The sequence below is a fragment of the Pelecanus crispus genome, chromosome 1 (genome assembly GCF_030463565.1).
Source record: "Pelecanus crispus isolate bPelCri1 chromosome 1, bPelCri1.pri, whole genome shotgun sequence".
Classification (NCBI taxonomy): domain Eukaryota; kingdom Metazoa; phylum Chordata; class Aves; order Pelecaniformes; family Pelecanidae; genus Pelecanus; species Pelecanus crispus.
The window spans coordinates 95,264,971-95,289,917 of record NC_134643.1 but is presented as its reverse complement, the minus strand read 5'-3'; the positions used below and the strand labels follow the sequence as shown (position 1 = coordinate 95,289,917).

Sequence of the window (24,947 nt, the reverse complement as noted above, 5' to 3'; positions counted from 1 at the left end):
GCCGCTGTGCCTGTGCTGCCGCCTGCCCGGCTCCGGTGCCGCTGCCCCCGTGGCTCTTCTGCTCTGCGTGGGCTTGAACGGCTTTTTCTCGCCTTCAGTCCGGCTTGCAGAGCTTGTAGCGGGAAGGGCTGGTTTGGCTCGCAGTGTCCTGACGAAGCCGTGCTAGAAGAGCAGGCTCCCGCCTCAGAAAGTTTGAAGCGGAGGAGGAGGAGGAGGAGGAGGTCTTCCGTGTGCAGCGATGTAGCCCTGCGCATGAAACAGCAGCTCGTGGAAGGCAGTTAGAACTCCTCACCGGTCTGATTCCAGAGCATGGGCTAAAAGCTATGTCCCTCTCTCGTGTCGAAAACCCTTGTTTTCTGCTGTTTCTGTTTGTCTTCCAAGCAATATTTATCCTGATACTCTACCGGGGTGGACCTTCAAATGTGTTTCGTGGGTTTTTAGACTCGCATCAGATTGTGGATTACTCGAAAACTCATGATGTGTATACAAACCTCAGCTTGTTTACCCAAGCTCCTAATGAAGAAGCAATGCCGTATTGCTCAGTGCAGTCGCCAATATTTGGTAGGTATAAACTGGTAGCATTTGAAATAGCTGCTTTGGTACGTGATAACACTGAACACTTTGTAAATCTAAGTTGTGTATTTCTCAAACTTTTCCACTTTAAAAGTGGTATACTGATGTAGTACTTACCCTGGCAAAATTTTCTTGTGTTAACTCATTTTGTTAGTTATATGACAAAAAGTATTTTACTGATCCAAAAACTTCCAGTATTAAGGATTTGGCTACATGGAGTTTGTATAACAAGAGTGAAAACAGTGCATGGTGTTAACACCAAGTTAGTTTTTTCTTGGTGGGCCTGTATAAAATGTGCCAACGATTGGTAACTGCATAATTTTGATCTCTGACTCACTGTAACTCCTGGGTTCTTTGTCTCAGCCTTATATCAAGCCTGTAGTTCAATATACATTGATTAAGTTGGCTTTAAATATCGTTTGTATGAGAATGTAGCTTGGCACCTTGCTCTTCATGGTGATCTTTTTGGCCTATTATTGTTATGCGTCCTTTAGACGTAGAAACTTCTCCGTTAGACTTAGAAGTTTGGTCACAGGTTAATTTGTATTTACACTAGGTCCAAATTAGAGCTGAGCCTAAAGGCAGCATTAATCCAACAACTGCAGTGCTAAAACAGTTGAGAAACTTTAAGTAAATACAAAGTCAAAGCCATAAAACAAGTTTGTTGGTAGTGAAGTGGTACGTCTCTGGTAACAGTGAATTGGTTCCGCTCAGCTAGCTGAGAATGGATGAGTTCTGTAAGCATGCACTTACAGCTGGTTTGGGGATGCCTACTTCTTAGAGTACTGCGTAGTAAGTTATGCTCATCTGGTTTTCCGTACTGCACGGGTTTCTGCACATCTAAGTCTTGCATATAACTACTCTGGGAGTACTACTTAGTAGTTGCCCTGCTGTTCTAGGAAAGCTGATCACCGCACGTGGAGCACAGTAAGAGCAACTGGCTGACCTTGGTTCACAGGTGGAAGTATTGTTGAAAGCTAGTGCTGTGGTTACTCTTGTGTCAAGTTGCTTACTGAGGTTGGAGAACTCTGCAGGGACACTTTGGATGAGCCTTTTTAGACTGCAGTCTTCATAATGATGCTTGCTCTTTTGGGAAGTTTTCTTCCTTCCTCTGTTGCTGAAGTTAAATTAAATATATGCAGTATGTATGTTGAAATTGTATGTAACTTTTGGGTACATGCTTTGGCATTTCCCTTGGAAACAGCTCTACTAAGTAAATACTGAAATACTAATAGTACAGAGCCTTTTTGCACAGGTGCCAGTTGTAGTAGTCTTAGTGCAGTCTCTGTTCATCGCTAGCTACAGCATATCAGTTCTTTTGGGAAGCTACAATTCTATGTTTCCAACTTAATTGTTTTATTTGAAAAAGCACAGCAGAAACATGCCTGCACCCTGCTTGTCTCCACTACTGATGAGAATCTGCTGTCCTGAAAAGAGTTAAATGAGAAAACTTTGGTCTCAAAAGAAAATCAAACCAACCTAGGTGTGGTTCTGTGCAGCTTGCCTGCAAACCATCAGATAAGCAAGAGTGGTGATGTATATGGAGGCGGCAGACACAGAGTGAAATTATACTAATCAGTGCTCTTAGAGCTGTGAAATCTTTTTAACACCTTCTTCTGCCCAGTCCTGAGAGTGCTGAGAACAGAGGGGATTGGCCTGCATGTGGTACTTCAGAGCTAAAAAGAAAAACATGTTAATTACAGACAGAAACAAACAGTAAAGTTGACTGGAAGAAAAAAAAACACGAGGCAAAGTAATCATGGAAGTTTTGCTGCATAAAAGCTTGGAGTTGAGCATATGAAGCATTGTTGCTGTGAAACAAATCATTCGGAGCATTGATACAGATTCAGCTTAAGAAAAAGGAGTGCTCTGCTACAACTTAACTTGGTGATATTTCCCTTTAAATATTTAAAGTAGTAAATTATTTGTTCTGGTGTTCCTATATGCCAGCCTCTTCTGGGTGTTCTTGGTTTTGGTTTGTTTTTTTTTTTTTCCCCTTGAGAAATGCATGCTACTCTGCAAGGTACTTGCCCTTTGTTTTGCATGTAATGGGCACATATGAATAGATATATAAATACTTTATAAATGTCTTGATTGGTTGTTATCATCTTCTCTTATGGGACTGATCTCTCTTGGAAGTGTTATATCAGAGAGAATGATGCCTTTTAATATTAATTTCATAAACTCCATTAAATGAGATTTGAAATCAATTCTTGAGGACTCCAGTCTGCAATTCAGAGCTGGTAATAAGTCACTGTGTCCACTCCAAAGTGTGTTAAAGTAACTGGAAGAATGCCAAATGGCTTGAATGGTTTCTGCATCAGGGCTTTTATGAAGTGCAGCACTTTTTCCACTTATGTATATAGTAGATAATTTCAGTAACTGTTTAGAATGTAAGATCAGCTTGCAGCTTATCTTTTTCCTACCTCCTGGATCTACAGCATCTTGGTTCTTCCAGGGCTGTGGAGTAAGAATATAATTCCTAAACATCTCTGCCTTGGCGGAATTAGGCTCTTGCTGGCTAAAGTTACCTTTTTAGCGCTTAGAGCATCCATTGAACTTTTTGTGACTGACAACTTGAAAAATAGTGTACTAGATACTCAGTGTCTTCATTAATATTGTGAATAAATTACTCAAGTTCCCTTAAAGGTTAAAGTTTTTATGTAAATAACCAGTTGTCTGTTTCCTCCTTATTTGTTTTTGGAACAAGCAAAGTGTTTATATGCTAGACTTGTGCTTATTCAAACTTAATGAAGTAGCATTTAAATTCAAAATCTGACTTTCTCCCATTGCATGCAAAATGTGTTGTTTGTTTCAGTTCATCTTTTCCTCCTACAAGGAGGAAGCTGCTAGAAGACTCAGGTTTTTATTTTTGTTTAAAGAGGTACTTTACTTCATGCATGGTTTGTGCTGAATGAGTTGGTTTGGCCCTTGAGGACTTTAATAGTTGAAAGTTCTGTCTGTAACTGTGCTGTTTTAAATATGGTCATGCTATGGAAGATTTTTTTTTTTCCCCAAGCCTTTCTTATAGTTGTTACTCCCTTTCACTCCTGTCTGTCATAACCTTTTCATGAGTGTGACCATCTGTTGTGGTAATGAGTAGCTCCTGCTGCATTTTCTAATGGATGCTCTCCTACTAGAGTTTCTTCTCTTGGATTTAAAGAGAAGTTAAAAGATGGTAATGCTGAGATTTATTTTGAGCTGCAGTTGAGGCAGTTTTGTATTCTGTCATGAGAAACTGGTGCTTAAATTAAGGCTGTTGGTCTGTGGGATGTTTTTTTTTTTTTTCTCCTTTCATTCAAACAGTGGTAGAATTATACAAATATGACTCTATTAACGTAGTGTGTGGTGCTGCACTTTCTCAGTCAGGTATTCATCCATGCTACTGTTCCTGTTTGTTTAGCTTCTGTAAGTTCTGCTTATTCTGCTTGAACTCGGTAATTATAGCTGCTAACTCTAAATGCGTAGCAAGGAGCTTAGAGGTCATGTAGTTTCTTTCTTAAGATGGGATAGATCTGGTCAAAATCAATAGATCCCCTTGATAGTTGCCTAGAAAGTAAAGCAAGCAGGGAGTACGCTGTCACTGGTACCATCTAATACAGACAGGGAATTGTGAGTTTCAACTCTACATGGTAAAGTTTCATATTAATTAAACACACTCCATGTGATGGTACAGGCATGGAAAGAAATGAGGAACTGGGCTACAAAGAAATTGCTTGGACACTTCAAGGTGTTGATTCTGTACTTTGTCTGAATTGGGATCCTGTCCTTTTTAGCGTGTCTAAGATGGGCTTTTCCTCCTTTCCCAAAGCTGCGCTTTAGCAGTTTTATTTTTCCCTATTTGGTCCAGCCTGCAGCTGCTCTGTTCACATCTAGGATTTAATTGGATTACAGTGCATTACCCTTTTGTCAGTTGGGCAGGAAGGAGACCTGAGAGACAGAATTTAGCTTGTAGCCAAGGAGTGTTGGGCAGCCAGAGGTTTTGGGGATATAAGTCACAGACTAACTTATTTTTCTGTGTTCCCTTGGCATATACTAGATTGAGTTTCTGAGCTGAGTTGTTTGAGGTATGGAGCCAGGCAGCTCGGGAGAACATGACATCTTGAAAAACCTGAAAAATGCAGATATTACCCTCATGAATCATATGCTTGGGTATGGAAGGAGATAACAGGAGTGAAACTATTGCACATTATCTTACTCATACCCTTATGTTCAAATTTAGATTTGATTTTTTTTGAATTTGAGGATTATTGCTACAGAATCTTACTCTGCAATACAAAAAGCCACGATTATATTATAGAAAACAAAACCCTGCCTTTGTAGGAGAACAAAAGGGATTAATTCCCTTCCTTACATTTTCCATGGAGCAATGATCTGGAGTTGAAATCCAATCTGAATATAATATTTCTCTCGCAAGCTCCAGTTGTCATCAAATCGGTGGTTAATGGTGCTTTAGTTAAAAGATCTGATAATCAGGGAGTTCATAAATCTAAAAAGCGGTACAAATTTCAGGTTAAAAACAATGTGGGACTGAAATGTGGTGGTTTTAAAGGCAGAACAGGGAACTGTCTGCATAGAAGTAGGTAAAAACATCATAAAATCTTAACAATAAACGTGACCTAGATTCATGGGCCCACAGCGTGATTCTCGGAAGAACTACTCTTCTGTTTCAGGCACAAAGGTATGGCAATGTACTCCATACTGGGGGTAACACAGTCAAAATCAAATTCCCCCTGTGTTTTAGATACTTAGGGAAAGATTGAAAAGTGACTTGAGTCAGCTATTGCAAGATCTTGCTGACAAGCAAAATTCATGTTTTCCTTTTAAAAACAAAAAAAACAACTGGCACACAAAAACAAACCATGAAGTGGGATTCCCAGTGGCTAGACTTTTTTGATGGTGTGAGGAATGGGATCAATGGCTGTTCAGACCGACCTTCAGGAAAGCCATTATGCATGTTCCTCGAGGAGGAAAAGGAGACACTTACCGAGTATATAGGTTTGCCCATCAGAAATGTGCTGTATACCAATTTCCACATACTAGCAAAATGTTTCCCAGTTCTGAATGGACAGCTTGAATCTTATGCCAAATTTAGTCCCTAAGCCTTGTTAGTGCTCAAAAAAATGCAAACAAAACAGTGGAGGGCTGTTGCTCCCTTCTGTGTCAGTTAAACAGGATGTGGGGTAAACGCAGGCTCAATTTTTTTGTTTAGAATTGTAGCAGAGACTTGAATGTAGGATGGGCTATTAGAAGTATCTTCTGGACTCACCTGCTTAAATATTTAATTAGACTTAAGACACACCCATACCTTTCCCTGCTCAAATGAAAGCTACTGAACACCAGGCCTAAATATTTGCTCTTTCTCTCTCAGGCTTCACTATCAGAAATTTTTTGAGAGAATAATTTATTTTGGTGGTTTAAGAGGGAGTTTTACTTACAAGATACTGAAAATTTGCTTTAAGATAGCAATAGATTAACTGTGAGCTTGGAAGGAAAAGAAAAACTTATCTATAGCTATTTAAAAACCCAAACCAAACCAAAACCCAACAACTTGCCTCGCAGGCTTCTGGTGCAAAAAAATATTTTGTCTTTGGATAGCATGACCTGCAGAGAATTGTTGGTCCTGCTTAAATCCATCATTTGAAATTGTCAGCTTTTAATAGTGATTTAGGTAAAGGTTTCTTCCTTTTAAGTAATAGATTTTAATCTTGTTCTTATTTGTGCTTTATTTCCTTAGAGGTTGATAATGGTCGGAAACCATTTAGACACACTGATTTGTGTATAAATACAACTCTTCTGCTAGTTCTGGAGCCTTTTCTCACTACCCAGAAGGATAGGCATTTAAAGAATTGTAGAATTTGTTTGTTCATATTGTTACAATACGAGACTTGTGTTAAAATAGTGTTTGATGCTTTATACTGATTCTTTCTTACTTGTGACTTGTCAAGCTTTTTCCATCAGAAGAATGTAAGAACTCAGATAAAAATGCAGAATTTTTTTTTAATTAGGTAAAAACTGTTAAACATACTGGATATGTTTTGCATTTAAAATCAAGGTGCTGAGTAGAGGAACTATCATATGGTTTCTTTTGCTACCCCACACCTGTTCCTGAAAATATGTAACATCTCTCTTCTTCCTTCTCAGTTCTGTCATCTGCTTCTTCCAAAATTTTGAAGTACTGCCTGTTTATCACAGTGTATCATGTGCCCTGGTGCCATATGATTATAACATCAAATTGAACTTGAAACTTTTTTACGATAAAGCTAACATTTCCTACAGTGTTTGTATTCATCCATGCTATAAACTATTTCTCCCCCAACCTGCTGAATATCCTTTTGGACATCTTTGTTCTTGAATCTCCTCTAAAAGAGGCTTAGAGACTTTTTCCACATGGGTAGCAAAAGCAGATATGCCTGTTCATTTTGATTCATTTTCAGCACTATTCTTACAGTGAATGCAGTTATTCAAGGATCCCATCTAAGCAACGCAAGACAGACATTTGCTTGTGTAGTAGGGAGCCAATACCAGGAAAAAGCAAGCTGTGCAAGAGCCCGGTGAGGCTTGCTGGCTGTGCCAGGACTCGGGATGCCTCTCTGGCAGGCCACCTGCCAGCCTGGTGCTGAGCCTGGCACCCCTCAGTGTGGAGCTGTGGGGAGGTGACCAGCAGGCAGTGGTGGGATTCACCATGTGGGCACGTCACGTGGCATTGTTAACTGTTCTGTGCTAGGGTAGGGCTGGTGTCTTAAGTAGTAAACATACGTAACTAATCTGATAAGCTGGAATGAAGGTTGAGAAGCATCACTGATCTTACCTTTTTTTTTTTTCCTTTTTTCTGTCTCTCTTTTACAGTTGGTCCGTTAACTGTCACCTTCAGGGTGCTCCCTAGTGAGAGAATGATCATCAAAAAAAATCCTTTTGTTCAGTCTGGTGGCCGCTACAGACCACCTCACTGCTTGGCCCGCTACAAATCAGCCATCCTTGTAGCCTACAGGAACCAGAAGAAGTACCTTCACCATCTTCTCTACTATATTCATCCTTTCTTGCAGCGCCAGCAGCTCTGTTACAGTATTTACTTGATTCAGCAGGTAAATCTAACTCGGATGTGCCTGGTAGTGTAGCTGAGCTTCCCAGTTAAGGGTTAGGTTCTGACCAAGAAATGTGAATCTTCTCATGTGGAAGTACGGTTTTATGCATGGGTTCAGAGCAGGTCAGTTACATGCTGTCCTGTCTCCATGGGTCCTAATGATTGCAATATACCACTTGTCAAGATCATAATTCTGCTATTGATTGGTTCTGCTTTTTTTTCCTTCTAGAGGGATAAAGTTGTCATTAAGTGGTAACTTGTATTTCCAGCTGTTCGAGAGTTGAATGTGGTTTGTCTGTAGCTTGTCAGTGTGGCTGCTGAGTGAAACTGCTGAGACTAAATGGTAAGGTGAAGTTGGATATTTTTAGTCTGTATCAGATATAAACATCTGGCTTGACCCTGCTGTGGGGCAGCCTATGCAGGTCAAACAGCCATTTTTAACTAACATGGACAGGTGTTGCAAAAGATCAGTGGTGAGAGCAAGTTTTGGATTCATTAATTAAAACTGATAGTTGCTTGGGTAGGAGAAAAAGCTATTTTGTTCAACCAAGATCTTTTTTGCTCATTTCTAAGCTTTAATAAGCGGTAGTACGGGCAAAAGTGTTGATGTGCAGATGTACACCTGAGGATTGATCAACAGTGTTGATTCATTCCAGTGTTATTCAATTGAATAAGGTTTTTTTACTAGCATAAATTTTAATTGAGTTACTGTCTTTGTTTTGGTGAAGAAATGTAGGTTTTCTTTCACAGGTGGGGAATGGTACATTTAACCGAGCAAAGCTGCTTAACGTTGGTGTCCGGGAAGCCCTGAAGGATGAAGACTGGGACTGCCTTCTCCTGCATGATGTCGACCTAGTACCTGAGAATGATTATAATCTGTATGTTTGCGATGAATACTATCCCAAGCATATGGCTAGTGCCATGGATAAGTTTCAGTACGCGTAAGTGCCTCCATTAGCTTTGGATGTATATATTCTAATGGGTTCACTTTCTGCGCAGAAAGTATGAATGGGGACAGTGAAAGATACAACCTTTAAGAGGTTTTCTGTTTGTTAGTTTTGCAGTAGTGACTTCCCCAGAACAAGGTATTCTTGGCCTAAGCATGCAATCTTGAGCAGTTCCTTTCCTGCAGTTCCCTGTTCCACTGTTGGCTCAGTCTGGCAAATGACTGGCAGATTTCTGTTTGCCTTTCCTTCCAGAATGAAAGTATAGGGTGGGAATTACTGGATCATGTGGAAGATGTGTGATAGGATGCAGGTATTTTGAACTGACCCAAGATGTGAATTTCAAAACCAGCTTTACTTCGGTCTACTGGCGGGGCGGGAGAAATGAGGGGAACTATGCGGGGGATGGAACACGATAGGAATTACATGGGTTTTGGTATTTTGGGTTTTGGCTTTGTAATGACAGTGTCTGTATGGTATGCAATTAATGTATGTGTGACTTGGATCATGTTGTTAGTTTATAGAGGACTGGCATAAGCCTTCAATATTGATGCTTTTTTTTGTCTTTTTTTTTTTTCTTTTAGTCTGCCATATAAGTCCTTTTTTGGGGGTGTATCTGCTCTGACTCCAGAACATTACATGAAGATGAATGGGTTTCCAAACACATACTGGGGCAGTGGTGGTGAAAATGATGACATTGCCACAAGGTACTGATGCACGGGACAGGCTTAAAATAGAACTAAGCTGGCTAGCGAAACATGTAGCATTACACTAAGAAAGGAACTAAGATGTTGTTCCTTAATGTGCTTGCAGTATCATTATGATCCAAAATGTTGTTGGCATTGGGAATGGTTCTGTCAGAAGGTGCTCCGAATCTATGAATCCAGTCATTGTGTGCTGGGAGGACAATGGTTTCCTCAGACTCTGGAGGGCAGAATGTTACTTCACATCCTTGTGCCTTCAGTCGCTCTGGAGTGCATCCAAGGGGTTAGAACCACCAGTAGTTGACAAGTGACTCCATTGACATGAACAGCCCCAAGGGAAGGAAGGAATCTGCAAGCTTTACAAATAAGAAAACCAAGAAGGTACTTCTTATTTCTGAGACAGTTGGGAATTTAAGTTATGTTAAGTGCATCTAGGTTGCTCCAAGTATTACCCAATCACTAATACTTGGAATTAAGGAACACAAGGAATTCTAACTTCTGTCTTCAGTGCTGGGTGATGGAGAAGCCTGTGTACTATTGTGAGTCAGTGACAGCAAGATCTGATGTTTTTTTCTTGTACTTCAGTTGCCATGGCAGCAGCATGCTATAGAAGTGAATACAATGAGTTTAGTTCCAGGTGCGCTGCTTAATGTGAATTCTTCAAGTACAAAATCATGGCTGTAGCTTCCTTATGCAGCTTTGTAGCTGCACTGTGCGCCTTCATCATCCTGCACTGAGGCAAGCTCATGGGGACTTTATAAAACTAAACTGACAATAAAGGCCTTGTGTGTTTTTTGGTCTTGCACAGTGTGACAAGTTACACAGTTTTGGTGGAATGTTCTGTTCGAGGACTGTAGGAGTTTTTACAAAGCAATATTCTTCTGGGAATTCAAAGTCAGATTTTCTAACATAGAATTCCTCCTTTTCCTTTCAGAGAAAGCTAACAGAGTGTATGATTGTTTAGAGATTCAGCATTTACTAAAGGAATGGAGTGCTAGGAAAGTAGATCTTTAAATCAAACACTACAATGCCGGGTCTATTCAGCTGTTCTTAGGACAGCTTAGGCAATTAATGTGGTTTTCCGTACCAGTGGTAAAGAGTCATGCCAGCTATGCATAGGAGTGCACTTCCTTACAGAAATCTCTTAAGGCAAGTAGGTTTTGTAGATCCCAAAACAGCCCTTTCTTGAAGGGAAGTAAATCACGTGTTGTTTCTCTGAAAACTTATACTAATGATTAGCAGTGTTCTGGCCCATAGGTACATGGAGGCCATGACCAGGGCCTGTTAATGATTTATTTGCATACTGAAGTCTCAACCTGCAGAAGTTAGGAATGAGCTGGCTGTTTTTGAATGGCCAGCTTGATGCACCTACTGGGATTTGGATTTTAGGAAGTGCTCAAGCACTTCTTACCCTGTAGCAACAAAATTAATTAGCATTTGAAATTGGACATTGAAATGTGTGTCGTGTCTGTGTCGTTCCCCCCCCCCCCCCCCCCCCCCCAAAAAAAAAAAAGTCCTCTGTAAATAATTTTTTTGCTAGGATACTGCTTATTAAAGCAGAGTTAGTGAAAAAACTTGCTGGCTGCTACTTTTGAGTTGGCAGACTGCAGTACTCTATAATTTAGTCCTAGCAAACACCAAGATCTACCTTTTATTGGAAGAAAACACTACTGTAATTGGAACCACTTACGTGTTAACAGACTTTCCTGTAGTTAATAATGTTGGGTTCTTCTTAACAGTAAGTGAATGTATTAACTGTTTCATATGGTTTTAGTTTAATCTTGCAATGCAAAAACTGTAACAGCAAAGCTAGTTTAGTGTTCTTGCTTTTTCTTGTCTTTTTGATTGAATGTGCAATAAGCTTATGTTTAGAAAACAACAAACCTTGTCTAAAACTCAGTCTGAAGTAATAGTTAGTCGTGCTGTCAAAAAGTGTTGTAAATCATCTGATGGCTCTAGACTAATATTTTCAGTTCTGCAGCCTCTTTCAGCTTTATAGCATTCCTGCTTCAGTGCAGCTTGCTGCTGTACCAGATCTCAATAGAAGGGAATCAAATATTGCAAACATGCCAGTTAGATAACCTCAGTTGAGCAAACATTCATTCTTACATTCACAGGAATTTTCTCTGCATGTAAGAGCTGCCCTGTGATAACAGAGGTTTGCTAGCCCTAGCACTATTACAGGCACCTTTCATTGGTAAACTAACATGGATGCCGTCAGCAATGGGTTGCTTGAAAGTCACCCAAAATGCTGGTTTTAGGGGCTCTGTTCTGGAATTCTGAGCCTTCACTTCACTTTTCTTACGTAACTGTCCTACAGCTGAGCAGCTCATATTTTTTTGCCTAGTGCCTGAATTTATCATTAATCTTTTATGAAACCAGTCCTCTGAATGAATGGCACTTCTCAAAGAACAGAGAGAGGCTTAATCTGGATCTGAAACTCAGGACTGGCTTCCTTTCAGAAACTGCAAGTTTGTTTTGGTTTTGTTTTTTAAGTTTAGGTAATGGACCTCTAGGCAGTAAAAGCTCTGCTTTTACAAGGAAGTGAAAATAATGCTCAACTGTCAGATTCAACAGAATTGCTCTTGAATGCTCTGTATGCTGTCTTTCATTCCCTGCTTGTTATAATCCTCTCTGTACCCTGTTGAAGCGTGCTGCAGCTGGGCACTTTCTAGCCCAAGCCTGGTTAGAACCTGCTAAAGATAATGTGGCACTGTGGTGATAAACTCACTCCCTTCAGCATCTGCATTTTGCTTTGATTGCATTAACACTGAAAATCATCTCTGACTTTGAACTTCCCTATAACTGAGCCTAGAAATGGCATCTTTATGCCTAAGCAAACATTTTGTTTGTTGTTTTAAAGGATTCAGTTAGCAGGAATGAAAATAGTGCGGACATCACCTCACCTTGGACGCTACAAAGTGATGGACTACAATGAAGAGACAGAGACACAAGAGCCTTGGAGAAGGTAACTGTTCTAGAGGGGGGGCAGTAGGAGGCTACTCTTTGCCTTGTGGCAGGTTGACTTACCATCATTTTCCTCAACACAGGCAGTAAGTATACCTAATGCCACTGCTTGTTTTTCTGCTTTAATGTGGCTATTTAAAGAAGGCTCCTAGTCACTTTCAACTGAATCATTCTGCTCCTGTTTCTGCATTTAAAGGGTTTCTCCTACTTTCCTACTTTTTTTCCTATTGTTAAAGACATGTATTAGCTAGGAAGCTAACGCATTTCAGACTTAAGCATCAAATTATTCAGGGAATAAAACTTCTAAAAAAATACTGCCTGTCTTGTAAATAGGGAGATTTCAGTTTGCAGAGGCACTTTGTTACAACTTCCCTATAATAAAAACTTGTTCTTCAATCTGTGTGGATTTACAGTGTGCCATTAAAATAGCAGAAAGCAGCATTCTAGTTTGAAGACATGAGGAAGGTGCTATGACACCTTAGCAAAGCCCCAGTTTTACATAAAAGAGCTGGAGGAGGGTGTTTGGTCAAGTGTGGTGGAGGCTTCTTATACTGACAGTGCAGGCTTTCCCTCTGTTATCTCAAAACTCAGGTTTCCATAACAACCCTGTCTTAAAACCTACCTACAGCAGTCTATGTACACTGTTGCTGCAAGCCTGTGTTGCACTCCCAAGTCTCTCTAAGCTGCTGCCAGTTTCTTGGTTTTTTTTGCAGACTCTCATTGCCACCTCACTGGTCTCCCTGTCTGATTAGGTTCCAGTCCAAATTGTCCTTGTCTAGAATACTCAGCATGAACTTACTCTAATCTATTTAGTTTTATAAAATGCCTTCTCTCTAGTCTGTATTATGTGAGAAGAATTTTCTTTGGGCTTTCCTGCTAGCAGCTTTCATCTGCTCAGCCCTTGCCCCCTCTGGAAGTCTGTTTCTTCTGCAGCTTCAGCTGCAAACATCACCCTTGTTCTCCTGTCTAACTGCAGGTATTCTTCCTTCTTCAGGCCTGCTTCCCGACACAACACCAGAAAAACATGGAAGGATGATGGAATGAATTCATTAGAGTTCAAGCTCCTTTCCAGGACAAAGCATCCTCTTTATACCAACATCACTGTGGACATTGGATATGTTCCCCCATTTTCTTAAGGGAATGAAAACAAAAGCAGAGTTTAGGCCTCAGCCCAGCAGCATGCATCTGGGCATTCAGCCTCTACCTCCTGTTGTGGAGTCTGCACCACCTGAGACTAATCCTTTTGTCTGTCATGCATTTCACTTTTCTTCTGACTGTTTAAGATTTAGAAGAAAAGGCTTTAGGAATAGGGTATGATAGCTAATAAACAGGCTGTGGCTTACTGTAAAAGTTGTCAAAGCACTGTAAAACTAACTACTGAGCCAGACCCACCTCCCAGCCTCATGGTCAGCAAGCTGACCCAAGTTTTCTGGAACCCTTGTTCCATAGGTGGATAGCTCTGTCCTACTTAGTACTTAAGTGTTAACTGGGATGCAAGCCATTCTGTCAGACAGGCCTCTGGAGTGCTGCATTTTGAGAAAGTGTTGAAGCCAGTTACAGTTCTGTAAATATCTTTTGTGAATTTGAGTAAAATAAATTGAGTTATGTGTTTGCGTTAAGATTTTCTAGAATATTTAATAAGGTATAATAAAGGAGAAAGTTGCCCTGATACTGGACAAAACCCTGGGGTTTTTTTCTGGCCTGATCTATTGGTGTTTAGATGTTTTTATTGTAGCTGTAAGTAATTCAGGCTGAATGGGACCTGAGGCTGTCACCTAGTCTAACCTCCTGCTCAGAGTAGGAAAATAATCTAGTATTTCAGCTGATGCTCAAACATTAATTATCTTTCCAGGCTGATCTGTCTTCAACATATACTACTTCTGAGAAATGAATACTAAAGGAAAAACTAAGTCAAATGTGTCAACAGGGGAGCTGTGACCCTGGCAGGAATGCATTTGTACTTATCTGACTACGAGTCTGACACAGTCTGCCCGAGACCTTCCCTTTACAGAGAAAGAAAGATTACAGAAAAGTCAGTCAGTAGCACTGCCTACCAGGTCCAATTATTTTGCAAGGATGGCAGAGGGTATTTTTGCTTGTTACTGGTAGATACTAAAATTCCCTGTTCACTGAAAAGCTGCATCTATCCCACTAACACCTAAGAATTTATTTAAAGCTTCATCCTTCTCTACAGTTGGAATAATGTGTCAACCAGCTAGAGAACCATTCTTCAATATTATAGTAAGCAGAAGTTCCTTTTGTCTTGTAATTCTTCATGTATTGTGTCCTCAAAGAAACTCTCCGAACCCTGGCTTCACCTCTGCCTGCAAGGGATGCATATCCAACAAGCAGGTATAAGGACAGTTGGGTATAATGCAGAAAGGAAAGTGTTCTAATGAAGATTTCAGCAGAAATGCTGCAGCATACCAGAACAACTAGTTAACTACAGGCCTTGACCAATCTTCTAAAAAAACCCACAAATAATAATGGCCTGGGTATATATACAAATATGCAGTCTGCTAACACTATAGACAGTAATTTCTTTCCATCTGACATAGTTGGCCACTGCATTTCCTTCCAGATCTCTCCAGAATAACACACAGCCTCCTGCAGAACCGAGACTTTCATTTTGCCACAGGACGCTTCAGCAGTCCCACAGCAGGGTGAGCTGAGCTCATGAAGGACAAGAGAAGCTTCTGAATTCAGTGGAATGTATTTATTGAGAGATTTTTAACATCTCACCTATTACCCTTATTGCCCTTCCCTCACACATAAGCAGTTTTTCCTCAGGCTGGAAAAATTAGCTTTTCTCAGCAACTTTGTAGTTGGTGAAGAATTCTTGCGCTTGTAATGAGAAAAGACTGGCCTGTTCCTTTTGAAAGGAAGTCTTGGCAGTGCTAGGCTGCCTTTCCCCTACAACAAAAAAAGTAGTTTAGGAATAGTTGCAAGAACAAAATTTTTTTTTCAGGAGACTTAGTTCAAGTCCTTCCACTGGACCAGCCCAAACAAGGACACTTTTGCAAATGTCCCAGCAGGGAGTGCATAGAAGAACATGAGGACCTGTCCCTTAGGTCAGTTTGTATCTCCAGTCCTCACAAAAGGCAATTCTCAACCAACCAATTAGATGCTGTGAAGAAAAACTTTCTTCTGTGCTACTAAAGTACTCTATCAAGCAGAGTGCCAGGAGTCATCTGCTGTAAGAGCAACCACAAAGAGAAGGTGTTGCCATGTCCTATAACCCATGTGATGTTTGCCCTTAGGAGGTCTTCAGCTCCGTGCCAAAATCCACTGTGATGTTGATGTATAAAGGGTTATGTTCCACTGAGAGCAGTTTATATGAACAAGAGTTCAGCCCATCTGTTTTCCATGTTCTGGACACCTGACGCAGGAGCTTCATCCTGAGGACAAAGAGGAGAAAATCTTCACTGACACGCATAGGAGAGAAGTTTTGAGCTCTCTCCCACTACTAGTAAACTTAGAGGCAGAGTTACAGCTGTTCTGTATCTACTGGGAACATAAAAGTCATGCTTTTCCTGTCCTCAGCATGAACAATCAGACACGGGGAAAGGAGTCCTTTGATTTAATCTCTGAAATCATATGCTCAAATCACATCTATATAAACTATAACTTTGGAAGTTTCTAAGGCACACCACCCAGTCAATTCTAGGCTGATCTCATGTACAGAAAAACAGCTGCCAGCTGTGAACAGTGGTGTCACAGGGGTGTCCCCCAGAGCCTCTGGGCACCACAAAATGCCTGTTTGGCCTAGAGCAAAGAACTTGGCCCCCAGGTGCCTGGCTCCTAGCCACATACCAAGACAATGCAAGATGGAACACTGTTCTGGACTCACCTTTCTCCATTCTCCTCATTACCATGATCTCGTTTGTGGAAGATCATCGTGTATCTGGCTACATCAGCAGACGGCCTCACCACGCTCATCTTCTGCATCTCAACCCTGGAAGAAACAATAGTGCCATGAGCAAGACATCACCTATAAACAAGCTCTTAAGGAAAAAACCCAACATTTGGAGACTTCGTCTCTTCTAGATGCCATCAAAGCAAGCACAAAGAACTGTAGAAAACTCATCTTCATCTCTTCCACAACCCATTTTGCCAGAGAAATGGGGCTTAGAGTTGTGTTTCTGGAGAACAGGTCCAGTAGGGTGACAGATACCCATTTCTTTTGAACAGCAGCAGATAGCTACTACAGTAGAGATCATACAGAGCTTTAAGCACACGTTATATACAACAGATTACATTTAAATTAGTATTGTCTTGTCTAGTTTTTAGTGCTCTATATTAAACCTAGGAGGTCTATAGCAAAATTCCACATGTTTTGCAACAAGTTCATCTCAACTCCTGCAATAAAGCCCCTATACTTGATAGTTCTCCACTCGAAAAAAAGCTTGTTTTCTTTTTTAATAGTTGGCAGACAGCTGCAAAATTTTTATTTGTGGACGTGAAGAAAATTTGCTGAGAACAGTGCCAGAAACACTGAGCCCCATGCATGGATTTAAGTGTCTGACATCAGGCACTTGATTGGAGCTTTTGGCCTTAAATGTCTGCAGAGCACAACAATTTTGCTCTGTCAACAGAAAGGGTTAACTTCATGACAATGGAATTAAGGAATAGCCCAGGTCTTTGCTAGTCACAGCAGCTGAAAGAGCAATAGGAAACCAAGAATGGAAGAAATGGAGCCCTTCAGCTTTCCAGTGACTGTTTGTAGCCGTATATTATCAAACAAATACAACAAACGATCTGAAAAGTTTCTTTGTGATGCGCACCTTAGGAAGGGGCCCAAAAGAGACCATCACATTTAGCATAGAGGCAAAACAGTAGGACCCAAGAGCGCTCCAGCCCAAAGTTCTTGAAGATACCGAAGGGGTTGCTGCCATCTGCTGTCTTTGCACGGGAAGGCTGCGAAGATCTCTCCGTACAACCACCCACCGAGACAGCACACTTCCAATTACCTACCCACCACAAACTCTGTAACCAGCGCGGTCGGAGATCTGCCCAGGGGGACAGGCATGAGCCAAGTCCAGTTGCAGTGTGCACTCTGGGTCACACGAATTGGTTTCCACACCAAGACCACAAAAGCTACAAAGTTATAAGGTGCCACACACAAGCAAGCATCACTTTTGATTACAGCCACTTGCAAACATTGCAGAGACCCTCGGTAAATCCTGCTGATCTGCTGCCCACAGGAACATTTGAAAGAACACCACTATCACCTTTGTTCGCTCATTAACTGTGACACTTCCCAGGAAGCTGGGGAATAAGGTGGTACCAAGCCACCCCCTAGCACTATAAAAGCCAGCTCCCAAGAGGTCACAGAGAAGTTGGTGTCTCTAGCTAGGGGTAGGGAGAAAGTAAAAAAATTGTGATTAACAAGGGACAGAAGTCCATGTCACCGGTAGACCTTTCAGATTTCTTGAGATACAGCTGACCAATCTGCTGAACTGACACAGAGGAAAACTTTCATTTCCTAACTTTATCAAACTTGATTTCAGCAATGTAATTATTTAGTATCACCAGGGGTATGAATTTTATGTCCCCCAAATGTTTGTTGGCACATTTAAGCAATTGAAAAGGATAAACACTTAAGAATGACAGAGTATACCCAAGTTACAAATCGACAGGCTCTGCCAGCAGAGCTGGTGGGGTGGTCATGGAGTTTTTTGTTGTTGGTTTTCTTCCTTCCTTCACTAACAGCAATGCAGGACTAGAGGTCTCCTAGGCAAAGGGCAGAAGATCAACATAGAGTTTTGTTGACTTCTTTGTCTCGCTAAACCTCTCAAACTAACAAGTTTCTCCTACTTTGAAAGGCATGTCTGCAAAACTAGTTTTAGCAAGAGGCATATGCACATACATGCAGTCTTTCCAAAATTCAAGTTACTCACTATCTTTTAACTATCATCACCACCACCCACATACAAACTAAGCCCTGCTTGGAGTAAATCTCAGTAGTCAATGAATGCAAAAAAACCCCATCCCACCAAAACCAAAACACTCCCACTCTCTTGCAAAGTACTGGAACTCATACATGTGTGTCTCTTTAGCAAATCACGCTCTAGACTTCAATCTTATTATTTCATTTATAACCAATTTCCAAGCGAGAATACAAATACTGTGTGGCTGAGACAAAACCAAAACAAACCAACAAAAAAAACCCACACCCAAACAACAATGCTGTCAGGAGGGGGACCAGGTCTCAGGCATGCCTAACCTTTCCAAAGAGGAAACTGTTCATAGAACTGCATCTCACGCTCCAAATCCCCACTGCAATACTGTTTTGAATTTATTACCTGATTCGAAGGTCGTCATCTTCTCCACCCCAACCCCAGTAGCTGTTAGAGAATCCATTCACCCTGGAAAACTGATCTCTTGTTAGAGCAGTTACACCTCCAAAATATCCCTTGTACCGTAACCTAGAAGTACACAAGAAGAGAGAACGAAGAATTAAAAGTCAAGTTCTATCAACAATGAAAATACCACCCTGAAACTCTGGATCTAAACCTGTCTTTCACAGAGTTAAGGGTGCACAAATCCACGAGGTAGGTCCTGTTCTCTTCCTCTTTTCAGAAGATGATGGTGATTTGCTTTAGGGCAGAACTCTCCAACTGAGACAACATAGCCACCTTCAGCAGTTTCCCTCTCTCTTTACACGACTCCCCTTGCCAGCCAAAAGGGCACTTCACCTCAGTGACTCTGATGAGTTGAAAAGGAGTAGAGCCATGCACTAATATAGCGGAAGCTTTGCAATAATGATTGCAAGCCATCGACTATTTTAGAGCTGAATCTGAAAAACTTGGAATGAAATCAGATCACAGCAAGGGGGCATGTGCTATGGGATATTGCAGGGCCAATTCCAAGGTAAGGTACAGTGCAAGTTACTTAGTAATCTAAGGTAATGGAGCTCAGCTAACTTCTACCTTCCGTCTCCTGGAAACTGCATCTACTTTAAAGAGCTATTTACATACCATGCTTATTTATCTTCTTATACCATTTTGCTAATTGCTTTTTATGATACCTTCCTCTTTCCTGGCCCTTAAGGTAAGCATTACAACACAGCCTCTACTACACTGCCACTGCCAACTTCAGAGGTGATGTGCGCATGGCTGCAGTTTGCATTTTGAATTCTAGATGTATGTGAATCTAAACAGATGAACAAATTGCCAGGACTAGAAAGCATCCATTATGGCAATTTATATGCCAGACAAGTAGAGGTGCAAGGCTTATTATTATTTCTGGTTTACCATGAATCTAATTTAAAAACACCAAAAAAAACCCCAGAAACCACCACGCACAACCTGCCTCAGACTATTTTTCCTGACTGATTTTTGCTCCTGTCACAGCATCACAGGAGAATTGCAGAGGTTGGAAGGGGCGTCTGGAGACCAGCCAGTCCAACCCTCTGCTCAGAGCAGGGTCTGCTAGAGCAAGTTGCTGAGGACTGTTCCCATTCAGGTTCTGAGCATCTCCCAGGATGGAAGACTCCACAACCTCTCTGGGCAGCCCTTTCCAGTATTTCACCACCCTCACATTAAAAAAAAAAAAAAAAAAAAAAAGCAGCTTCTTCGTACGTTTAAATGGAATTATGGAATTTCCTGTATTTCAGTTTGTGCCCATTGCCTCTTGCTTTTCACTGAGGATGGTCTGGCTCCACCTTCTTTACTCCCTTCCATCAGGTATGTATGCACATTGACAAGAACTGGACACAGCACTCCAGGTATCGTCTCAATGGTGCGGGTAGAAGGGAACAATCGCCTCCCTCCACCTGCTGACAACATCCCTCCTAATGCAGCCCAAGACATTACTTGCCTTTGTCATGAGGGTGCATTGCTGGCCCAGGTCCTTTTCTGTCAAGCTGCTTTCCAGACAGTTGGCGTCCAGCACCTACTGGTGCATGGAGTTGCTCCTCTCCAGGTGCAGGACTCTGCACTTCCCTTTGTTGAACTACTTTAGATTCCTGTTGGCCACATTCTCCAGCCTGACAAAGCCCCTGGTACATCAACCACCCCTCCAAGATTTCGATCTTCTGAAAACTTGCTGAGGGTGCAATCTGCCTTATCGTCCAGGTTACTAATAAAGATACTAACCAGTACCAGCTCCAGTATCAAACTCTGGAGTAAACCACTAGTGACTATCCTCCAGCTGGACTTTGCTCCAGTGATCAGAACCCTTGGAGCCCAGTAGTTCTGCCAGTTTTCAGTCCATCTCACTGTCTACTTACTAGGCTGTACTTCATCACTTTGTCAGTGGGGATGTTATGGGAGACAGTGTTAAAAGCCACCTTAAGTCAAGATAAACATTATCCACTAACTCCTCCCCTGTCCACCAACCTAGTCACTGCAGAGAAGGCTATCAGGTTGGTCAGGCGTGACTTGTGAACAGATTCGCTTCATCACCTTCCTAGGGATTAAAAGGTGAGGTTGACCAGCCTGTAGGTTCCTCAAATCCTCCTTCTTGCCTGTCCTGAAGATAGAAGTGACATTTGTTTTCTTCCAGTCCTCAGGAACCTCCCCTAATCATCACAACCCTTCAAAGATAACAGAATGATCTCACAGTGACAGCAAACAGTTCCCTTAGCACTCATGGATACATCCCATCAGGTCACTTGGTTTTATGGTGTATGCCCAGTTTGTTTTGAGTATTCCTTAACTTGATCCTCCTCCACCAAGGGTAAGTCTTCGTATGTCCAGACTTCCACTGGTATCAGAAGCCTGGGAACCCTGAAGGCAGAGGAGGCATTGAGTAAGTATCCTGGCCTTTTTCTTGTCTTTTGTCACCAGGTCCCCTGCCACACAGCAGGTACACATTTTCCCTACTCTTCCCAGCCACTGATGTACCTGTAGAAGCCCTTCACATTGCCCTTCATGTTGCTTGTGAGATTCAGCTCCAGAAGGACTTTGGTTTTGCTAACCCCATCCCTGCATGCTTAGACAGCATCTTGTGTGTCCTCGCAAGTCGCCCGACTGTGCTTCCACTTCTTTCATGCTTCTTTTTTCTGTTCCAAGTTTTCTCAGGAGCTCCTTGTCATCCGTGCAGGCCTCTGTCCACCTTTGCTTGACTTCCTGCACATAGGAATGGACCATTCTTGAGCATGAAGGAGGCAACCCCTGAAGATCTACCAGCTCTCCTGAACCCCTCTTCTCTCCAGGGTCAAGTGATTCTTGATTCTTCCCAAGTGATTCTTCCAAGCAGATCCCTGAACAGGAACTCTAGGGTTGTGATCCTGCTATTTGCCTCATTCCCTCCTTGTTTCTGACCATCACATCCCCGACTAGTTCTTCCTTGTTTTTAAGTATAAAGTTCAGCAGAACACCCGCCTTTATCAGCTCTGATCATCTGTGTCAGGAAGTTATCATCAATTCACTTCAGAAATCTCCTGGATTACTGGTGCCCTGTTGTGTTGCACTTCCAGCAGACACCAGGATGATTACGGTCTTCCACAAGGACTAGGGCCTGTATACATGAGGCTTCTTCCAGTTGTCTGAAAAAAGCTTCAACTGTCATTTGCTGGGACTGTGATACATTTCCCCAAAAGATGATGTTATTTATATAAACATACAAAAAGGATTGTTCTAGGCAGATGCAGTCTTTTGTGTGCTCTACCTGCGTTTTTTTCTACTTTTGGAATTTTCACTATTCCTTGCTCTCTCCCCTTTATCTTCTTTCCTAGAGGGGACAAACCACAAGGTAGCAGAGGCCCTATCAAGTTTTAATTATGCATCACCACCTTAAAACTTCTGCTACAGGTACTCTAGAAAAATAGAGTGAAAAGGTGGAATGCACAGCAAGGAGGTCCCATAAGCAGCAACAGCAGGGAAGAGCCCTGCCCAGCCATGCTTTCAGGCTGCACTGCCAGTCACCAACAATCCCACATCCCCCCGTTCCAGCAGCCTGGTAGGGTTTGGGAACTGACTGCCCACCCACACATCCATACATGCACCCCGTAATTCCCCTGTGCCACTGGAGAGGCAGACACTGAAGGAGCCCAAGCTGTAGCCAGGACAGTGCTGTCCACTCAACCCTCCTCAGGCAGAGCAGAGCTGGCAGGGCCCAGGCATGTCTTGCTCCTAGATGACATCGTTTGCAAAAATGCACCGCTCTAACAGTGTTCAACCACCTCTTCCCTGAGGACAAGAGAACATCAGCTCCTTTGGGATTTGTAAAATTGGACTGAAGAAACCATACAATAGAAATGGTCATTAGGAAAGGATGTTGTGCTGGTCTCAAGGAAATAGCTTAGCTATGCTAGAAAAGTTTTTCCCACCATCACCTTCAAAGTTTGAATATATAAACCTTTTCCTAAAGAATCTAAACCCAAATTGTAGTTTATGTAACTAAACATAGGGTACTTGCTCTCCAGAGGAGCACAGCTGCTAAGATTAGCATAGAGGATATCCCCCTGGAAGAAAAACAAACAAAAAAACCTCAAGAAACCCACAGAAAACCCACATTCCTACCCAGGATATTTTGTGTTAATGCAGACCACGTATGACTTCAGCTTTCTCAATCCCATCGGAGGGACATGTCTCAGTATGCTCACCTCAGCCTAAGAAAAACACTGAGGTCACCCAACTGGGATTTCAACCCATGGTCTCAGCTCAGTTTAGGTATTATTCTTGAGCTCAGGATCTGAATTCCTTCAGACATACCCAGGAATTCCCTTGGAAGTAGAGCATTATTATCTGCACTTCAGAGATGTATAAACAGAGGCAGTGACATAGAAAAGAAAGTATGAACCTAATTCAAACCACCAGTATCCTAGTGAATACTGGTGCAGGGTATTCACAACAAAAGCATTTTGTCAGTGCAAGACTCTTTAAAGCCAAAGCTTAAAGCTGACCCATAACTAACAGCTCATTTCCACAAACAGGAGAACCCTGAGGAAATTAATAGTAAGACGACACCTTAGTAAAAGAAGAAAAAAAAAAAAAATCCATCTGCATGCTTAGCTAAACTAAACACTTGCAGTAACTAAGGCACAGGAGATTAAGTAAAGCACCTCAAGCTTTGTGCCATGTTATTAGCCTGGATTCTACATGCCTGTCAATTAACCAAAGCAATGTTTCTGTTGCTTTGGTGCACAACCATCGTGTAGCCTTTAGCATTCTCTCTGCAAGGCACAGTGCTCCAAAAACTTGTCACAAGCTTAGTTCTTTTGTGCTTCTTCCCATTTTCACTGAATAACTGGGAAGTGAATATTATTCTGCACAAGAATTTGCACATCCCACCTCTTTCTCATGTATTTAACAAAGGACACCCAGAAGTAAAGCAGAGCTTTACTTCAAAGTACTCAGATCAGCTTTTGAAAAGCCCACTTCTAATTAATATTTAGAGTAACATGACATAAGAGGTGACTCTTGAAAGAAACACATTCAGTGAAACCACTCTAGTCATTAAATTCACCAAGCACCAGAGCCTTTTTTCTCTGAGGTGGACTGAACCTGACTTTTCACTTTAAATTATTTATATCACACTATCACTTAGGGGACCCATTTAAAAATCCAAACAATCCTGTATTAGATGCTGTACAGCCAAATACTTAAAGGACAATCCTATCCCTTGGCAGATTCTCACACGAGCTCTCAATATCAGAAGTTACCTCTTCAACAGCAAAAGCTAAGCGGCAAGTTCTGTTAGCACAACAGTAAGATCACGCTGTCAAATCACAGTACCAGGACACTGCAAATGTATTTCTAGCTTTGACAGAAGGTGTCCACACCACCTCTGTCACATTGCTTTCCTCTCAAAATGCCCTTTACCTCACCCCAGCAACCAGAATGATGACAATGATCATTCGTACAGGTGACCACAGAGCTGACTTCAGAGATGTCCATACAGTTACCTTTTGTCAAAAGGTGCTCCAGACAGGCAGAACGTTACCACCAGAAACCTGGTGTCAGAAGGAAGGGTAGATACCAGCATACAGCCCCATCAGAAGAGGAACATTATCAGTAACTTGGCATTTCCCACTTGGTATTCTTTCCATATTCCTGGTTTCCTACCTGTATCCAGTATTGTTCCTGCCAACTACAAGGTGCTTTGGTTGTCTGTCACACATGTAAATGTTAAAGTCATTTTCTGGCACCAGATCCACATCATGGAAAATGAAACAGTCCCAGTTCGCTTCTTTTAGGGCCTCTAGGTATCCTACATTCAGCAGTTTAGCTCGATTAAATTTGGTGCTGCCAGCCTGTGGAAGAGAATGGAAAAAAACCTCTGAAGAAGGCGTCAAACCTTTTGAACCAGAACTGCTCCCGGGCATTTGTTCTAATTGTGGTTCTCAACCACATTTGTGTGTCACAGCCTTTACAGTAGTAACTACAGAAAGAGCTACCCTGTAACATTAGATACAGCACCAGAGTGGCCAACGATGCAAAGTGTTTCTTCAGTCTCTATTTGTCATGAACACACACAGCCAGGGTCAGGAGAGCCTATGGTTATCTGGGCACTGGAAATATGCATGCTGCATGATGCCATTTCACTGCTATTGCTGCTCCTGTCCTGGAGTTCCCATCAGGCTATGTAACAAAAGAGGTATCAGTAAACAGTTTAGAAACTGGCGCTCCACAAAACTGTGTCAGTAAAGCTTATGGAAGTTGTTTAACAAAACAAAACATGAAAACATTACACCCATACTGATTGGTTTATAGCTGTCAGAACACC

General features: G+C 41.7%; 2 protein-coding genes across 6 annotated transcripts in view; one reads left to right on the top strand and one right to left on the bottom strand.

Moving 5' to 3' along the window:
- Positions 1-26: 26 nt before the first annotated feature.
- LOC104027585 (beta-1,4-galactosyltransferase 3) lies at positions 27-13,675 on the top strand. 3 transcript variants are annotated; one of them, XR_012830908.1, is made up of 6 exons: positions 27-561; positions 7,423-7,658; positions 8,408-8,598; positions 9,186-9,308; positions 9,415-9,686; positions 12,169-12,202. XR_012830908.1 is itself a non-coding variant. In XM_075706862.1 (6 exons), exons 1-6 carry the CDS (start codon positions 324-326, stop codon positions 13,406-13,408), a joined length of 972 nt encoding a protein of 323 aa, XP_075562977.1. In that variant the 5' UTR covers positions 27-323; the 3' UTR covers positions 13,409-13,675. The 3 variants fall into 3 exon arrangements, 2 of the variants coding, with proteins under 2 accessions (XP_075562977.1, XP_009476649.2); XM_075706862.1 differs by lacking the exon at positions 9,415-9,686 and adding an exon at positions 13,267-13,675 and having other exon boundaries at positions 8,408-8,535; positions 12,169-12,273; XM_009478374.2 differs by lacking the exon at positions 9,415-9,686 and adding an exon at positions 13,267-13,675 and having other exon boundaries at positions 12,169-12,273.
- Positions 13,676-14,901: 1,226 nt separating this feature from the next.
- The window catches only part of B4GALT4 (beta-1,4-galactosyltransferase 4), a 35,707-nt gene continuing 25,661 nt past the window's right edge, over positions 14,902-24,947 (bottom strand). For 2 of the 3 annotated variants that reach the window (XM_075706326.1, XM_075706343.1), the window contains 5 exons: positions 24,287-24,474; positions 24,127-24,174; positions 18,578-18,700; positions 16,123-16,227; positions 14,902-15,670 (listed from right to left, as the gene is read on the bottom strand). In XM_075706326.1, the coding sequence (XP_075562441.1) occupies positions 15,529-15,670; positions 16,123-16,227; positions 18,578-18,700; positions 24,127-24,174; positions 24,287-24,474 (606 nt within the window). In that variant the 3' untranslated portion in view covers positions 14,902-15,528. The remainder of the gene's footprint in view (positions 15,671-16,122; positions 16,228-18,577; positions 18,701-24,126; positions 24,175-24,286; positions 24,475-24,947) is intronic. The other variant, XM_075706335.1, reaches the window with a different exon arrangement.

Coding starts and splice junctions, on each gene's coding strand:
- LOC104027585 (XM_009478374.2), top strand. CDS start 324: ATGTCCCTCTCTCGTGTCGAAAACCCTTGTTTTCTGCTGTTTCTGTTT. Junction 562..7,422: donor AGTGCAGTCGCCAATATTTG/GTAGGTATAAAC, acceptor TCTCTTTTACAG/TTGGTCCGTTAACTGTCACC. Junction 8,599..9,185: donor ATGGATAAGTTTCAGTACGC/GTAAGTGCCTCC, acceptor TTTTTCTTTTAG/TCTGCCATATAAGTCCTTTT.